Source organism: Hevea brasiliensis, chromosome 5 (assembly GCF_030052815.1).
Source record: "Hevea brasiliensis isolate MT/VB/25A 57/8 chromosome 5, ASM3005281v1, whole genome shotgun sequence".
Lineage (NCBI taxonomy): Eukaryota > Viridiplantae > Streptophyta > Magnoliopsida > Malpighiales > Euphorbiaceae > Hevea > Hevea brasiliensis.
The window spans coordinates 17616375-17630280 of record NC_079497.1 but is presented as its reverse complement, the minus strand read 5'-3'; the positions used below and the strand labels follow the sequence as shown (position 1 = coordinate 17630280).

Here is a 13906-nt window from a genome sequence, read left to right as displayed (position 1 = left end):
TTCATTTGCTTTAATGAAAAAGTGTAAAAACTTATTTGCCGAAAACATAATTTTAAATTTATTAAATACCCTTAAAGTATGAGAATTTATTTTACTTAATTTTTTTAATAAAAATTTAAAACCTGCTACAATAAGTTAAATGATAAAAGAACTTTTTATATTACTAAATTAAAATTAAATAATTTTATCGAAATAAATGAAAAAAAAAATAACGAACGAAAAAATCATTTTACATTTATCAAGTAAATTACTTTTTTAGTTTTTTTTACCATTTCTTTTGCAAGAAATTTTTTTAATATAAACCTAAGATCATAAAATCATGAGCAGTCCACATTAAATATTTCTAACATATACAATTTAACGTTAAAATTCTACATTAAACATAAAACATATACATGTTCTCCGATTATTCTTTTCTTATTTTATTATATTACGTTTATATATAAATTTACACAATCACAGTTCCTAATAATTTTCCCAAGTGACTTTATATAATAAGCTTTAAAATTATAAAAATGTTAAAACAAATAATAAGAATAAAATTTAAATATACAATATCTTATGTGATTAATGAAATTTTATTTTTCAAAAATAATATCATTACTAATACTATTAAATACAAAGGTTTTCACCTTTTAATCAGAAAATTTTTTAAGAATAACAATTTTTTTTAAATTAAGTCTTTTTCTTTTCACCAATATACCTAATACTGTGTGTATAAAGTATGTGTTATTATTGATTCCACTAAAAATCAAAGTGCGTCAATTTTTTAAAAATTATAATCTCATTAATAAAAAAAAATAAATTTATTGATAAATTTTAATTTTCACATTTTTGTTATAAAAATAAAATACGTGCAAAAAAATCAGTTCTCTAAAATCCTACATTTGACAAAAACAAAAATATAGTGAATTATTAATTTCTAGGTGGAAATCAATTCAAATTTGGAACAGCATTATCATTTAAAAAAAAAAAAAAAACTGCTAGAAAAACAAAGTTGAGCTATATACAACATTTACAAAATGCATAGGAAATTGTCATCTACCAGTTCCTTCATGGGGCAGCTGAAAATCCCACCCCCAGAAGGATCACAACAAAAACAAAATCAAGGAAAGACAGAAAAGAGCATTAGGGAAAATGGGGGCTTTTTACTTGATTTAGAAGCCGTACAGTTCAAATTTGCAGGTCACCATATGCAGATGTGAGACGGATGAAGGATATCGCTTATCTACTGAACATGATTGCTGATTGCAAATGGGGACATTCCACTGCAATAAGAACTGTACAACCACGGAACACCAACAGAACCATGATACCTAGCCTTTCCAACTCATGGAGAAAAGAATCCGAAATACCTGCAAAAATTCCATCATGTTTTGCATAAGGCTCAGGCTATTCTGCAATACACGCAAGTAGAAATTTACTTTTTCTTTCAGGTTTAAAATAAAATTAAAAATAAAAAAACAGAGCAGATAAAATCTCCAACCACAACTAGTCCTATTTTTCCACATGCATTCATAGATAACAGCCAGAAATATGTGAGATGGGTATCTATCCATAAAAAAGACCAGAGCTTCAAAATCCCAATTCTATACTGTGATTTAGCAATAACACTACAACCAGGATCTCTGACCTGTAGAATTGAACTAAAATAAGGAATTACAAGTGCAAAGAAAACATGAATACCCTTTTACTACCCCAACCAAATGCAGGGAGGTTAAATACATCTAGTTCAAGTAGTTAAACTCAACTCAATTCAACTAAGCCTTTATCCCAAAAATTTGGGGTAGGCTATATGAATTCGCTTTCTCCACTCTGAATGATTTTAGGTTAAATCCTCAGAAATGTGTAATGCTTCTAGGTCATGTTGTACTACTCTCCTCCAAGTCAATTTAGGTCTTCCCCTTTTTTTCTTTCTATCCTCTAACCTAATGTGCTCTACTTGTCTAACTGAAGCCTCCGTATGTCTACGCTTCACATGACCAAACCACCTCAATCTCCCTTCTCTCAACTTATCTTCAATTGGCACCACTCCTACTTTTTCTCTAATACTCTCATTACGGACTTTATCTAGTCTAGTATGGCCACTCATCCACCTTAACATTCTCATCTCTGCAACTCTTATCTTAGATGCATACGACTCTTTCAGTGCCCAACACTCACTACCATATAACATAGTTGATCTTATGACTGTACGGTAAAATTTTCCTTTCAATTTATTGGGAATCTTACGATCACATAAAACTCCTGTGGCACATTTCCACTTCAACCATCCGGCTTTAATCCTATGACTAACATCCTCTTCACATCCCCCATCTACTTTGCGACTCTCTTTTTATATAGTATGTATTTGCTAGTATTAGGTCGTATACCATAGCAAAATCCAGGATACTTTTTCCCTCCTCATTTCGACTGACAAAATCAAAACCTCCATGAACATTCTCATAACCTTGTCTATCACTTCCTACATGTCCATTCAAATCTCCACCAATGAAAACATTCTCTTCACTCGGTATGCTTTGCATTAAATCATCCATATCTCCCCAAAACCTTTGTTTACTCTTACTGTCTAGTCCTATTTGTGGGACATAAGCACTAACTATATTTATTGTTTCTCCTTCTAGTACTAACTTTACTAGTATAATTCTATCTCCTACTCATTTCACAGCTATTACTGTGTCTTTCAATGTCCTGTCTATGATTATGCCCACTCCGTTCTTGTTTCTCTCCTTTCCGGTAAATCACAGTTTGTACCCTGAATTAGGGCTTACTTTTCTCTCCTACCCATTTAGTCTCCTGAGTGCAAGCAATATTCACCCTTCTCCTTTCCAAGGTATCCACAAGCTCCATTAATTTTCCTGTAAGTGATCCAACATTCCAAGTACCAACCCTGATCCTCCTCCTATCCTGCTCATTCCTAATTGGTCTCCTTCTATGATATCTTCTATTGTTTTCTATATCTATCTTGTGTTTTGTTCCACTATTTATTCTACTATCTGTCCTAGGGACTAACTTCTTTACCCAAGGACTAACTTCTTTACCCACATCCGTCCATGATGTGGGAACCCTTGCTCACTTAACACCACACCCGGGCGCCGGCATGGCATGGCATGGCGCGTCGCTTTCGGTGAACGCCCTACACCCTTGCATATTTCTCACTACACCGGGACTCCGATGTAGCGCGTCGTTAGTAGAGGACGCCCCAACGTTTATATCATTTGAATCCATATCATAGGGTGTGACGAAATTTTTACGCTGGTTGTCACCTATCGCAACTCTCCTCCTTTATCCAGGCTTAGTACCGGCTAAGCGCAAACTACTTAGGCGGAGTTCTAGTTCAAGTAGTTAAAAAAAAAAAAAAATCATAATGTGATTTTGGATTTGTTTATTAAATAAAAAATTATAAAATGTCAACATGACATTAAATTCAAATGCCTCATCATTAAAAATCCCCATTTTATCCAAACAAAGCCCAAGAGGATTCACTTGACTTGTCCAGACCAAAGTTTAGGGGAACCAAAATTAGGAGGGAATACCAGAGCTATTGCATAGTAGAAATATGATGTAGTCAAGGAAGATTCAATTTATGAATTATGTTGATTTAATTTTATATTGTAAAATTAAAAATTTTAGGCTTCTACTAATTAGGAAGTTTATATTATTTAGGAAGTTATGTTGGTTTTGAATTCCTCATTAGTATTTGCTTAACATTTTCTTGTTTGGATTCCAAATCCTAGTACTAGTAGGATTATAAATACTCTATAAATACCAATCTTCTAGGTATTTTAGGGAAATCTTTTCTACGATCGACAATTGATTTGAGAATTAATAAAATTTAAAATTTGTTTCATCTGACAATTTATTTCTCTTGAGAATTTGTTTCAATTCCCTTCTGTTCTATTGGTTCTACATCAATTTGGTATCAAAACAAGTTGATCTGTTGCCTGCAAAAGCCAGAGAACTTGATTTGAGTCTTTGGCTCCTTTGAAAAAGCTTCCCCTTTCCCTTAGCCAACTAACTCTTCCTGCAACTACGAGCCCTAGCCTGCTAAGTTATTTCTTGTGACACACAGCATTACTAGCCTGCTGAGAATTAACCCTCACCCATCTTTAAACCACAACTCTTCTCTCATCAAACCACTGCACCACCACCAACCATTAACAGGCGACACTCAGGCAGGTCCAAAGCAAATTCGGCTGCCAAACACTGCCCAGAAGCTGATTTCCAATTGGATCAGATTTCAACTCGAATCATAACCCAAACCCAATATAATCCAACGTTTGAAGGTCGCCGTGACTCACTGTCTGCCACTGACGCTGTTCTCACTGTCGATGCCCCAACACCTTAAACAAGCTGGGTCAGGATTCGACACGCACAGAACTGCAGCCAATTCACACTGCCAGTGTGCAACTTCCCACACCTAATTTGCCTCACTACGTCAACACTACATTACTTGACAAGTCAGTGCCATTTCATTTGACACTTGCCACGTCAATATCCAGCAGCATCATCTCACTGCCACTCTCACATCAACAATTATTTTGCAAAACCCTTCACCACTAATTTCGACACAGTGGTTCCGATTTTGACATCCGTTTTGGGTAAAAATGACTATTTAAGGCTGTTAAGATATTTAAGTTGTGTTTAGTATGATTTTATGTGGACTACGAGTCAAAGACTCAAGATGAAATCGATGAATACATATTATAAATATTGAGATATCAAACAAAATTTACAAGTTAGCGAGAGAAAACTTAAAAAATGGAAGGAGGAATACGTGTTTCAACTTTTAACTAAAAGCTGAGTTCGACACTATATCAAGAGCTCTTGACAATATAAAAGCAAGGCAAAAAGTTGAAGATGAAGAACAAGAAGAGCAACTTGGAGATGAGCAAGAAAAATTGCTAGAATTGAACCAAGAAAAACTGCTGCCGCTGGAGGACAAAAGAACGCATGCCGCGGGCGTGTGTTTGGGAGCTGGTGCACGCCCAGGGCGTGTACTACACTGTACTAAATTGCTGACCCTGCTGGAACATGCCAAAATGCCCCGCATTAATAAGTTCCCAGAGATGTGGAGGAAAGCATAAAGTTTTTTGTTTCTATCTTATTGCTACCATCTAAAAAGATAAGGCTGTGTGTTCTCCAAATCCAATTCCTGATTCTTCAACATTAAAAAACTTAAGATCGAGTTTTCTCCAACCAAGGAGATGATGAATTCAAGAAAGATTCAATTTAAGAATTATGTTGATTTAATTTTTCACTATAAAATTAGGAATTTTATATTTCTATTAATTATGAAGTTTATATTAATTAGGATTTTATTATAATTATTTAGTGTTAAGAATTTAAGAACTAGAAGAATAAGAAAGAAAGGAAGGAAGGGAGGGAAGAGAACCACAAAAGACTACATCTTTATTATCTTTTCTTCTATCTTTGATAAAATAGAAGATCACATATTCATATACAACTCAAATCCCCAAACGTTTATGCTCTATAATTATGCTCTATTAATTAGGAATACAAATCTCTACCTACTTAGGAATATAAATCCTACATTAAATAGGAATTTATAAAATATATCGACTTTCTATAATAATATAAATACTACACCGAATAGGAATATATAAAATCCATATTGACTTTCCATAACACTCCCCCTTGAGTTGAAACATAGAATCTCACCAATTCCAACATTCCCCCTTGAAGAGATTCTTATTGAAGCCAATAACTCCCTCACAGCAGCTCACAAATAGCACAAACACAAGAAATCACCAAATGGAACCAAATTAGAAATACCTACATAAAGGCCTCAACACATAAAGCAACTCAATGGGTTGCACTTCCTCTCTAAAGTCGAGTCCTGTGAGTGGACACCAACACAACAAACTCACAAGGTTGCATTTCTCTCTCCTAAGGCAATGCCGGCATGGAAAAAGATAAAACAATGGGTGAATCTTTATCCAACAGCTCACAAGGCTGTGATACAGTGGTTATCCAAACCCAAACACCCACAAAATAATACCACATAGAAGGTCAGAACACCAGCAAGCTTACAAAAAAAACCACCCAACCTAGAATACAGTATTGAACAGCAAAACACCCAAAGGGTCACACCCAAAACAAAGCACTACACTAAAAGTCAGAATACCCAAAGGGTTACCAGGCCCAAAAACAAGTCACCAAAGGTCTTGTTGCTAACAGGGATGGACTCCTCTCAAGACAACATCGAAGAAGTCAGAGTTGGAAAAATTGAAGCATGCTCCCTCACACGCCAAGCTAAAAACAAAGAACTGTGAATAGTGTTGATGAACAATGCTCATGAATAGTACCGAAGCCTTAATGAATCAAGGGCTCTTATGCCATGTTAAGAATTTAAGAATTAGAAGAATAAGAAAGAAAGATTTAAAAAAAAAAAAAGAGAGAGAGAGGGAAGAAAACCACAAAAGATTACATATTTATTATCTTTTCTTCCATCTTTGATAAAATAGAAGATCACATATTTATATACAACTCAAATCCCTAAATATTTATGCTCTGCTAATTAGGAATACAAATCTCCACCTATTTAGGACTATAAATCCTACACTAAATAGGAATATATAAAATCCAAATTGACTTTCCTTACTCTCCCCCTTAAGTTGGATCATGTAATCTCATCAATTCCAACATTTAGGAAATAGTATTTTATTTTATTTAGAAAGTTAAGTTGGTTTAAGATTTCTAATTAGTATTTGCTTAGTATTTTCTGATTTGGGACTCCAAATCCTAGTACTACTAGGATTACATGTGCTTTATAAAAAATAATAAAAAAAAAAATTCTTCTAGGTATTTTAGGGAGACCTTTTCTATGATTAATAAAATTGACTCTCTGTTTCTATTGAGAATTTTCTTCTCTTCCCCTTTTGTTCTATTGGTTCCACATTACATATGGGAACTACCCTTCACAGACCCCCACCCCTCCCTTTACCACTGAGGTACAACATTAGAGATAAAGCAGAAAAAGAGTACTTGAATACCTTCTAGTTGTAGGAACAAAAAGATTGCAAAATAATTTGCAACACATGCTTTCAAGGAAATAAAATTATAAAAAAAAAATCTTGCAGCATTTTTTCCTGTCCAAAAATGGAAGTAAACTAGTCTTGTTTCTTTTTAATATGCAGCCTAACTTTCTAATGGCATGAGGACTCCATCAACACTACTCTAATTTTCTTTCTAACATAAGTGGAAAAACATCTGGGAATACATGTACTCTAATTTACTTGGGCAGAAGTTCCATTAACACTCTCCTTTAGCTTATTTAACACTCTCCTTTAGCTTATCACTTTGCCAAGCCATACTACAAAAAGGGATTCTTTCGCTAACATAAAGACTAGTTAAGGATTATTAAACTTAACATCGTTTGTCAATCTAATAATTTTTTATCACTCTGTCAAATAAATCCTCAATGTGTTCGAAAATAATAGTTCAGAGGCTTAGTTAAAAAGATAATTCATGGAGAGCTTAATAGCAAAAACGTAAAAATCAAAAATGAGTTTTTCCCTAATAAAAAAAGATAGAGAGAGAACAACACCACACCAAAAGAAAGAAAGAAAGAAAGAAAAACAGTAGAATTGAACTGAATTAACTTCTCATCCAACCTTAACAAACAACTCCTCAGTCCATGATTGTCAACTCATTCAGCTCAATCATAAGCATGGCCAATTTTGCACGTGCAGAAGATTTTTCGATACAGATCTGAGGAAAAATTCTCCACTGCAATGGACATCCAAATAAAATACTCAGCATCATAATAAAATTAACTAAGCATCATATAAGCAAAGATGAAAAACAAAGCTGGCATAACCACCTTGAAGAACGTCTCCCAAACTAGACCGGGAAGATAGATCCAATGGTAGTTTGTCCGAGGACTTTAGAACTTTGATCAAGGCCGTGAGAAGCAACCTGACAAGCACAATTACTATATCAATCAAATACAAACAACAATAGCTAAGCCCAAATCTCAAACTAGTTGGGATCAGCTATATATATGGATTTTTTTTCGCTATTCAGCTTTGTTAAATCAATCAAATACAAAGAGAACAAATAAAAATAAGACATACTTAACCACACATGTAATGCAAGTAATTACCCAATCAGCCATAATAACATCTCATTTAAATTTTTCTTTTTTGGGTAGTCCAGTAGCTCACTAGAGATGAAAACTATGGGCATGGTGACACAAGAATTTTAAACTACTCTTTTTTTGGGTTAAAGATGCAAAACCATTTACTCACCATGTATGTTAGAGTAGCATAACGCTCCTCATTCAGGTACAGTGGCTTTCCTCTATGCATTTCAATATCCTGCAAGAAATAGTATATCATGTATCATGCTTTAAAGTAGCAAATAAGCCTAGAAATAAACAAAATTACAATCCCTAAAGCCAAAATTAAAAAAAGAAAAAGAAAAACCCAGTACATATACCAGAAGAAGTGCTGCTCACCATGGGTGCAGTATGGACTATAAATATTAAAAAATGGCAAGGAGCCTTTGAAGAACCATGCTTACAAAAACAAGATGGTTGAATTAAAAAAAAAAAAAAAAAAAAAAAAAAAAAAAAAAAAATAAAAAGTGACATTCAAGAGCAACCTTCATAAGGATGGAAAATTGTTGAAATTTAGATGGATAGAAAAGATAGGAGAAAAGAACCAGAGAAGGATTTACATAGATCAGCTACGGAGACCTACACCCATTGGCAAAAACCTCAAAGAGTTACGTTTCATTCACTAGTGTTGTGTGTTTTACATAATCCGTAAAACTCCATACTTATAATGGAAGATACATGACATCTATAGAATGCCATCAATCATAAGCCAGTCCTAAGATTTTGTTAATCAATCTCATGATTTTCTTATAATCATGATATTTTTCAATTAGACATACCCTACGCGTTAAGAAAAAATTTCATCAATTCCAATACTCCCCCACAATGAGATTTTTGCTAAAGGCATGAATTCATCATCAAGCTCTGGTGTTTTTTTTTTTTTAATATATCATCTCTTTCCTTTTTTTTTAATTGTTTCTTTTTTTTTTTTTTTTAATTTGTCTCCCTCTCTCTCTCGTTTTTGGTTTTGTTTCTTTTCTTAAGAAACAAAGGAGAAAATTTGAAGAAATAAAGTAGGGACTTCAATGCCTTGGCTTTGAGGAAGAAAAACAAAGTAGGGACTTCAACCCTTGATTCTAATGAAGGAAAAGAACAAAGTAGGGACCTCAACCCTTGGCTCTAATGAAGGAGAAGAAGAGCAGGGACTTCAGTCCAGGCTTTGATATCATGTTGAAATTTAGAATAATAGAAAATACAAAAGAAAAGAACAAGACAAGGATCTACGTAGTTCGGCTATGGAGAGCCTACGTCCACGGACACAAAACCTCTAAGAGTTACATTTCTTTCACTTGTGTAATGTGCTCTACAAACTAAATAGAATTCCATATTTATAATGGAAGATACACGATATATATGGAATGCTATCAATCATAAATCACTCCTAAGATTTTATTAATCAATCTCATGATTTTCAACTCTATCTAGGATTTATTTATGTTTCGCTATTCAAATAGGATTAGTTTATTCCCATTTTATCTACATTTTCTAAAGTACTTTGGTTTATTTTAACTTCCTATTTAGTAGAGAACTTTTCTTATTGGTTTAGGAGTTTTAGAGCTCTAAATAACCCAAATATTTATGCATTTCAATTAGTTTTTTATCAGTAAAATACCAGCAAAGTGTCACAGAAAACCTTAGATTAGAGTTTCTGTTCTAGAGAAAGAATAGGAGATGAGAAAATAGAGGACTAGAGATGAGAAAATTAGAGAGAATAATGATAGAATAGAAGAATAGTATTCTGTTTTGATCAAAAACTGTCTCTCTACACATCAATACTTCTATTTATAGAGTAGTATTCAGCTAACAACTATTGTTGACTATTCATAACTGTTTTTGTTATTCCCCTCCACTCTCTGCTATCTATAACAGACTCTGTAACAAACTTCTCACTACTAACTGTCTTTCCCTCTACTTTCCTTCTTAGGCTCAGCTATCTTATTCTTTCCTTTTCTTCTCCTGTATGTGACACAAAGATTTTACCCTCAAATTCTCTCTCATATGCACAGTCTTTAAATAACGGCCGTTACATTACTTAATTTTTCTATTATTGTTATGGAATGTCAATCACTATATTATTTCTCTATATTCTGTATTCTGTATTCCTATTTAGGATTTTTAATTTAAGATTTCTTCCTAATTAGTAGAACACAATTATAGGAATCAATTGTATATATACATACCCATGTACAGATTAATTGAAATTAAAGAGAATCATCTCTTTCTACATGGTATCAGACCAGGTCATTTATCTAGGGTGACTATTTGTTCTCACCACCCAGCTCAGGAGAGACCTTGGCCCCCGACCAGCCGTTTCGACTCCGATCAACATCGCCGGCGTCGCCTCAACCCCCTCATTCCACCACTGTGTGTTGTTGCCTGATCCAGTACACCATTAAAGGACTTCTGAGGTTTGACTCTCAGATCCTATTTCGGTATTTGCTTGATTTGTGATTTTGGGTTATTTTGCTGCTGTAAGCACTTTGGATTAGCGTTTCGGTTAGTTTTCTTTGTCTCAACAAATGACAGACAATAAGAATGTTATTTATGATGTGATTTCGGTGATGACTAAGATCACGGAACACAAACTTAATGGTTCAAATTACGTGGAGTGGAGTAAGACTGTTAGGGTCTATTTGCGTAGCATTGATAAAGATGATCACTTTACTAAAGATCCACCTACGGATGATAAACGACAAACTTGGCTAAGGGAGGATGCTCGATTGTTTTTGCAGCTTCGGAACTCGATTCATAGTGAGGTAATTAGTTTCATTAATCACTGTGAATTTGTTAAGGAATTGATGGATTACTTAGATTTTCTATAGTCTGGTAAAGGAATATCTCCCGTATTTATGATGTTTGTAAGGCATTCTACCGTGCTGAGAAAGAGGACAAGTCTCTCACGGCTTATTTTATGGATTTTAAACGGGTATATGAGGAACTTAATGTATTGTTGCCTTTTAATTCTAAATGTGAAAGTTCAGCAGGCCCAACGGAAGCAACTGGCTGTTATGAGTTTTTTTGCAGGCCTTCCTTCACAGTATGAGACTGCTAAATCTCATATTCTCTCCAGTTCTAAGATATCCTCTTTGCATGAAACGTTCACACGGGTTCTTCGTACAAAGAGTACCCAATCTTCACAGCCTGCCAGTAGTGCTCTTATTAGCCGTAATCCAAATGAACAATAGGGTAATAGAAGAGGAAGTAGAGGAGGAATTACAGGCAACAGAAGTCATCAGCGTAATGGAGAGGCTAGTTCTAATCAGGACTCAAGAGGAGTTTTCCTCTGAGAAAACTATTTTGGTATCTGTAGAGGATTTTACACAGTTTTCCCAGTATCAGGCATCTCTAAAGCCTACTAGTTCCCCTGTCACTGCAATCGCTGAGTCAGGTAAATCCACTACATGCCTTGTGTCTTCCTCATCCAAATGGCTTATTGATTCTGGTGCGACAAATTACATGACAAGTAATTCTAGTCTTCTATCTGCTTTTCAGTCTAATCTCACTTCCTCTACTGTTACTTTAGCTGATGGTTTTACTTCTTGTGTCATGGGTTCTGGAACTGCGAACCCGACTTCGTCAATTTCTTTATCATCTTTTTTGTGTCTATCAAAATTCTCTTTTAATCTACTTTCTGTTAGTAAACTTACTCGTACCTTAAATTGTTCTGTTTCATTTTTTCCTGACAAGTGTTTATTTCAGGATCTTAGGACGAAGCAGATTATTGGTAGAGGACGTGAGTCAGGCGGTCTCTACATTCTGGAAAATCATGTACCGCGGTCGCTTGTTTGCTCCAGTACCTTAAAACCTCTTGAAGCTCATTGTAGATTGGGCCATCCTTCTTTATCTACCATGAGAAAGCTGTGTCCTCAGTTTCAGTCTTTATCAGTACTAGAATGTGAGTCGTGTCAGTTTGCAAAACATCATCGTTTGCCTTCTGTGTCTAGAATCAATAAACGGGCTTCATCCCCTTTTGAGTTAGTTCATTCTGATATTTGGGGTCCTCGTTCTGTTACTTCTAAAACTGGATTTTGTTATTTTGTTACTTTTGTTGATGATTACTCTCGTGTTACCAAGTTATATTTAATAAAGAATCGTTCTGAGTTGTTTTCTATCTTTTGTGCTTTTTGTAATAAAATCAAAACTCAATTTAATATTTTTGTGCGTATATTAAGAAGTGACAATGCCAAAGAATACTTTGCAGCACAATTTCAGTCTTATATGACACAAAATGGCATTCTTCATCAGTCTTCCTGTGTGGATACCCCATCCCAAAATGGGGAGGCCGAAAGAAAAAATCGGCATCTTCTTGAGGTAACTCGTGCTCTTCTTTTTCAGATGAAAGTTCCTAAACACTTTTGGGCGGATGCAGTTTCTACGGCATATTTTTTTATCAATCATATGCCGTCTTCTGTCCTTAATAGGGATATTCCTTATACTGCTTTGTTTCCTACAAAATCTTTGTTCCCCGTTAAACCCCGTATTTTTTATTGTCCCTGTTTTGTGCGTGATGTTCGTCCACAGGTTACTAAATTGGATTCAAAGTCTCTCAAATGTGTCTTCCTTGAGTACTCCCGACTGCAAAAAGGGTACCGTTTTTTCTCTCCTACTCTTAATCATTATCTTGTTTCTTCAGATGTCACATTTTTTGAGTCCACTCCATTTTTTCCTCAATCATTTGTGCATTAGAGTCAAGGGGAGGAGGATGATCTCTTAATATATACTGTCCAACCAATGTCTAGTCCTCTCCCACAGCCTGTTTCTTCTGTCTCTAGACCTACTCGACCTCCCGTTGTACATGTTTATTCCAGGAGATTAGAGATTCCTGACTCAGATCCTCCACCAGCTACTTCGTTGGGAGATCATGTACCTCATACTAATCATGATTCTGATCTACACTTACCCATTGCTCTTCGTAAAGGTAAACGTTCATGTACTTACCCTATTTCTTCTTTTATTTCTTATAATCAATTGTCTTATTATTCTCGGTGTTTTGTTACTTCTTTAGACTCTGTTCCTATTCCTAATACTGTTGGTGAGGCACTATCTCATCCTGGCTGGTGTGCTGCTATGAAAGAGGAAATGGAGGCTTTAGATGCTAATGATAAATGGGAACTGTTGACTTTGCCCACTGGTAAGAAAGCTATTGGTTGCAAATGGGTATTTACAGTAAATGTAAATCCTGATGGTTCTATGGCTAGGTTAAAAGCACGCCTTGTAGCAAAAGTACATGCTCAGACATATGGGATTGATTACTCTGACACTTTTTCTCCTGTATCTAAACTTACTTCTGTTCACTTGTTTATCTCTTTAGCAGCTGCATATGATTGGCCTCTGCACCAATTGGATATCAAGAATACTTTCCTTCATGGTGATCTTCAGGAGGAGGTGTATATGGAGCAACCACTTGGGTTTGTTGCTCAGGGGGAGTTGGGTAAAGTTTGTAGGCTCTGGAAGTCTCCTTACGACTTAAAACAAAGTCCTAGGGCCTGGTTTGGGAGATTCAGTGAAGCAGTACAGGAATTTTGTATACAAAAGAGTAAGTGTGATCACTCAGTATTTTATAGGTAATTTAAGGCTAGTCTAATTCTTCTGGTAGTCTATGTGGATGACATTGTCATCACTGGGAGTGACTCTGCAGGTATTTCATCTCTTAAAACCTTCCTCCAAACCCAATTTCGCACCAAATACTTGGGATTGTTAAAGTATTTCTTGGGTATTGAAGTTATGAGAAGTAAGAAGGGTATTTTCTTGTCTCAAAGAAAA

The 13906-nt window shown here is 35.0% G+C and overlaps 1 protein-coding gene across 1 annotated transcript in view; it reads right to left on the bottom strand.

Moving 5' to 3' along the window:
* Window positions 1–903: 903 nt before the first annotated feature.
* Window positions 904–13906, bottom strand: part of LOC110670051 (E3 ubiquitin-protein ligase PRT6) — a 43757-nt gene continuing 30754 nt past the window's right edge. The window contains exons 16-19 of the mRNA XM_021831984.2: window positions 8274–8342; window positions 7847–7941; window positions 7638–7752; window positions 904–1355 (exon numbers count right to left, since the gene is read on the bottom strand). Of these exons, the coding sequence (XP_021687676.2) occupies window positions 7867–7941; window positions 8274–8342 (144 nt within the window). The 3' untranslated portion in view covers window positions 904–1355; window positions 7638–7752; window positions 7847–7866. The remainder of the gene's footprint in view (window positions 1356–7637; window positions 7753–7846; window positions 7942–8273; window positions 8343–13906) is intronic.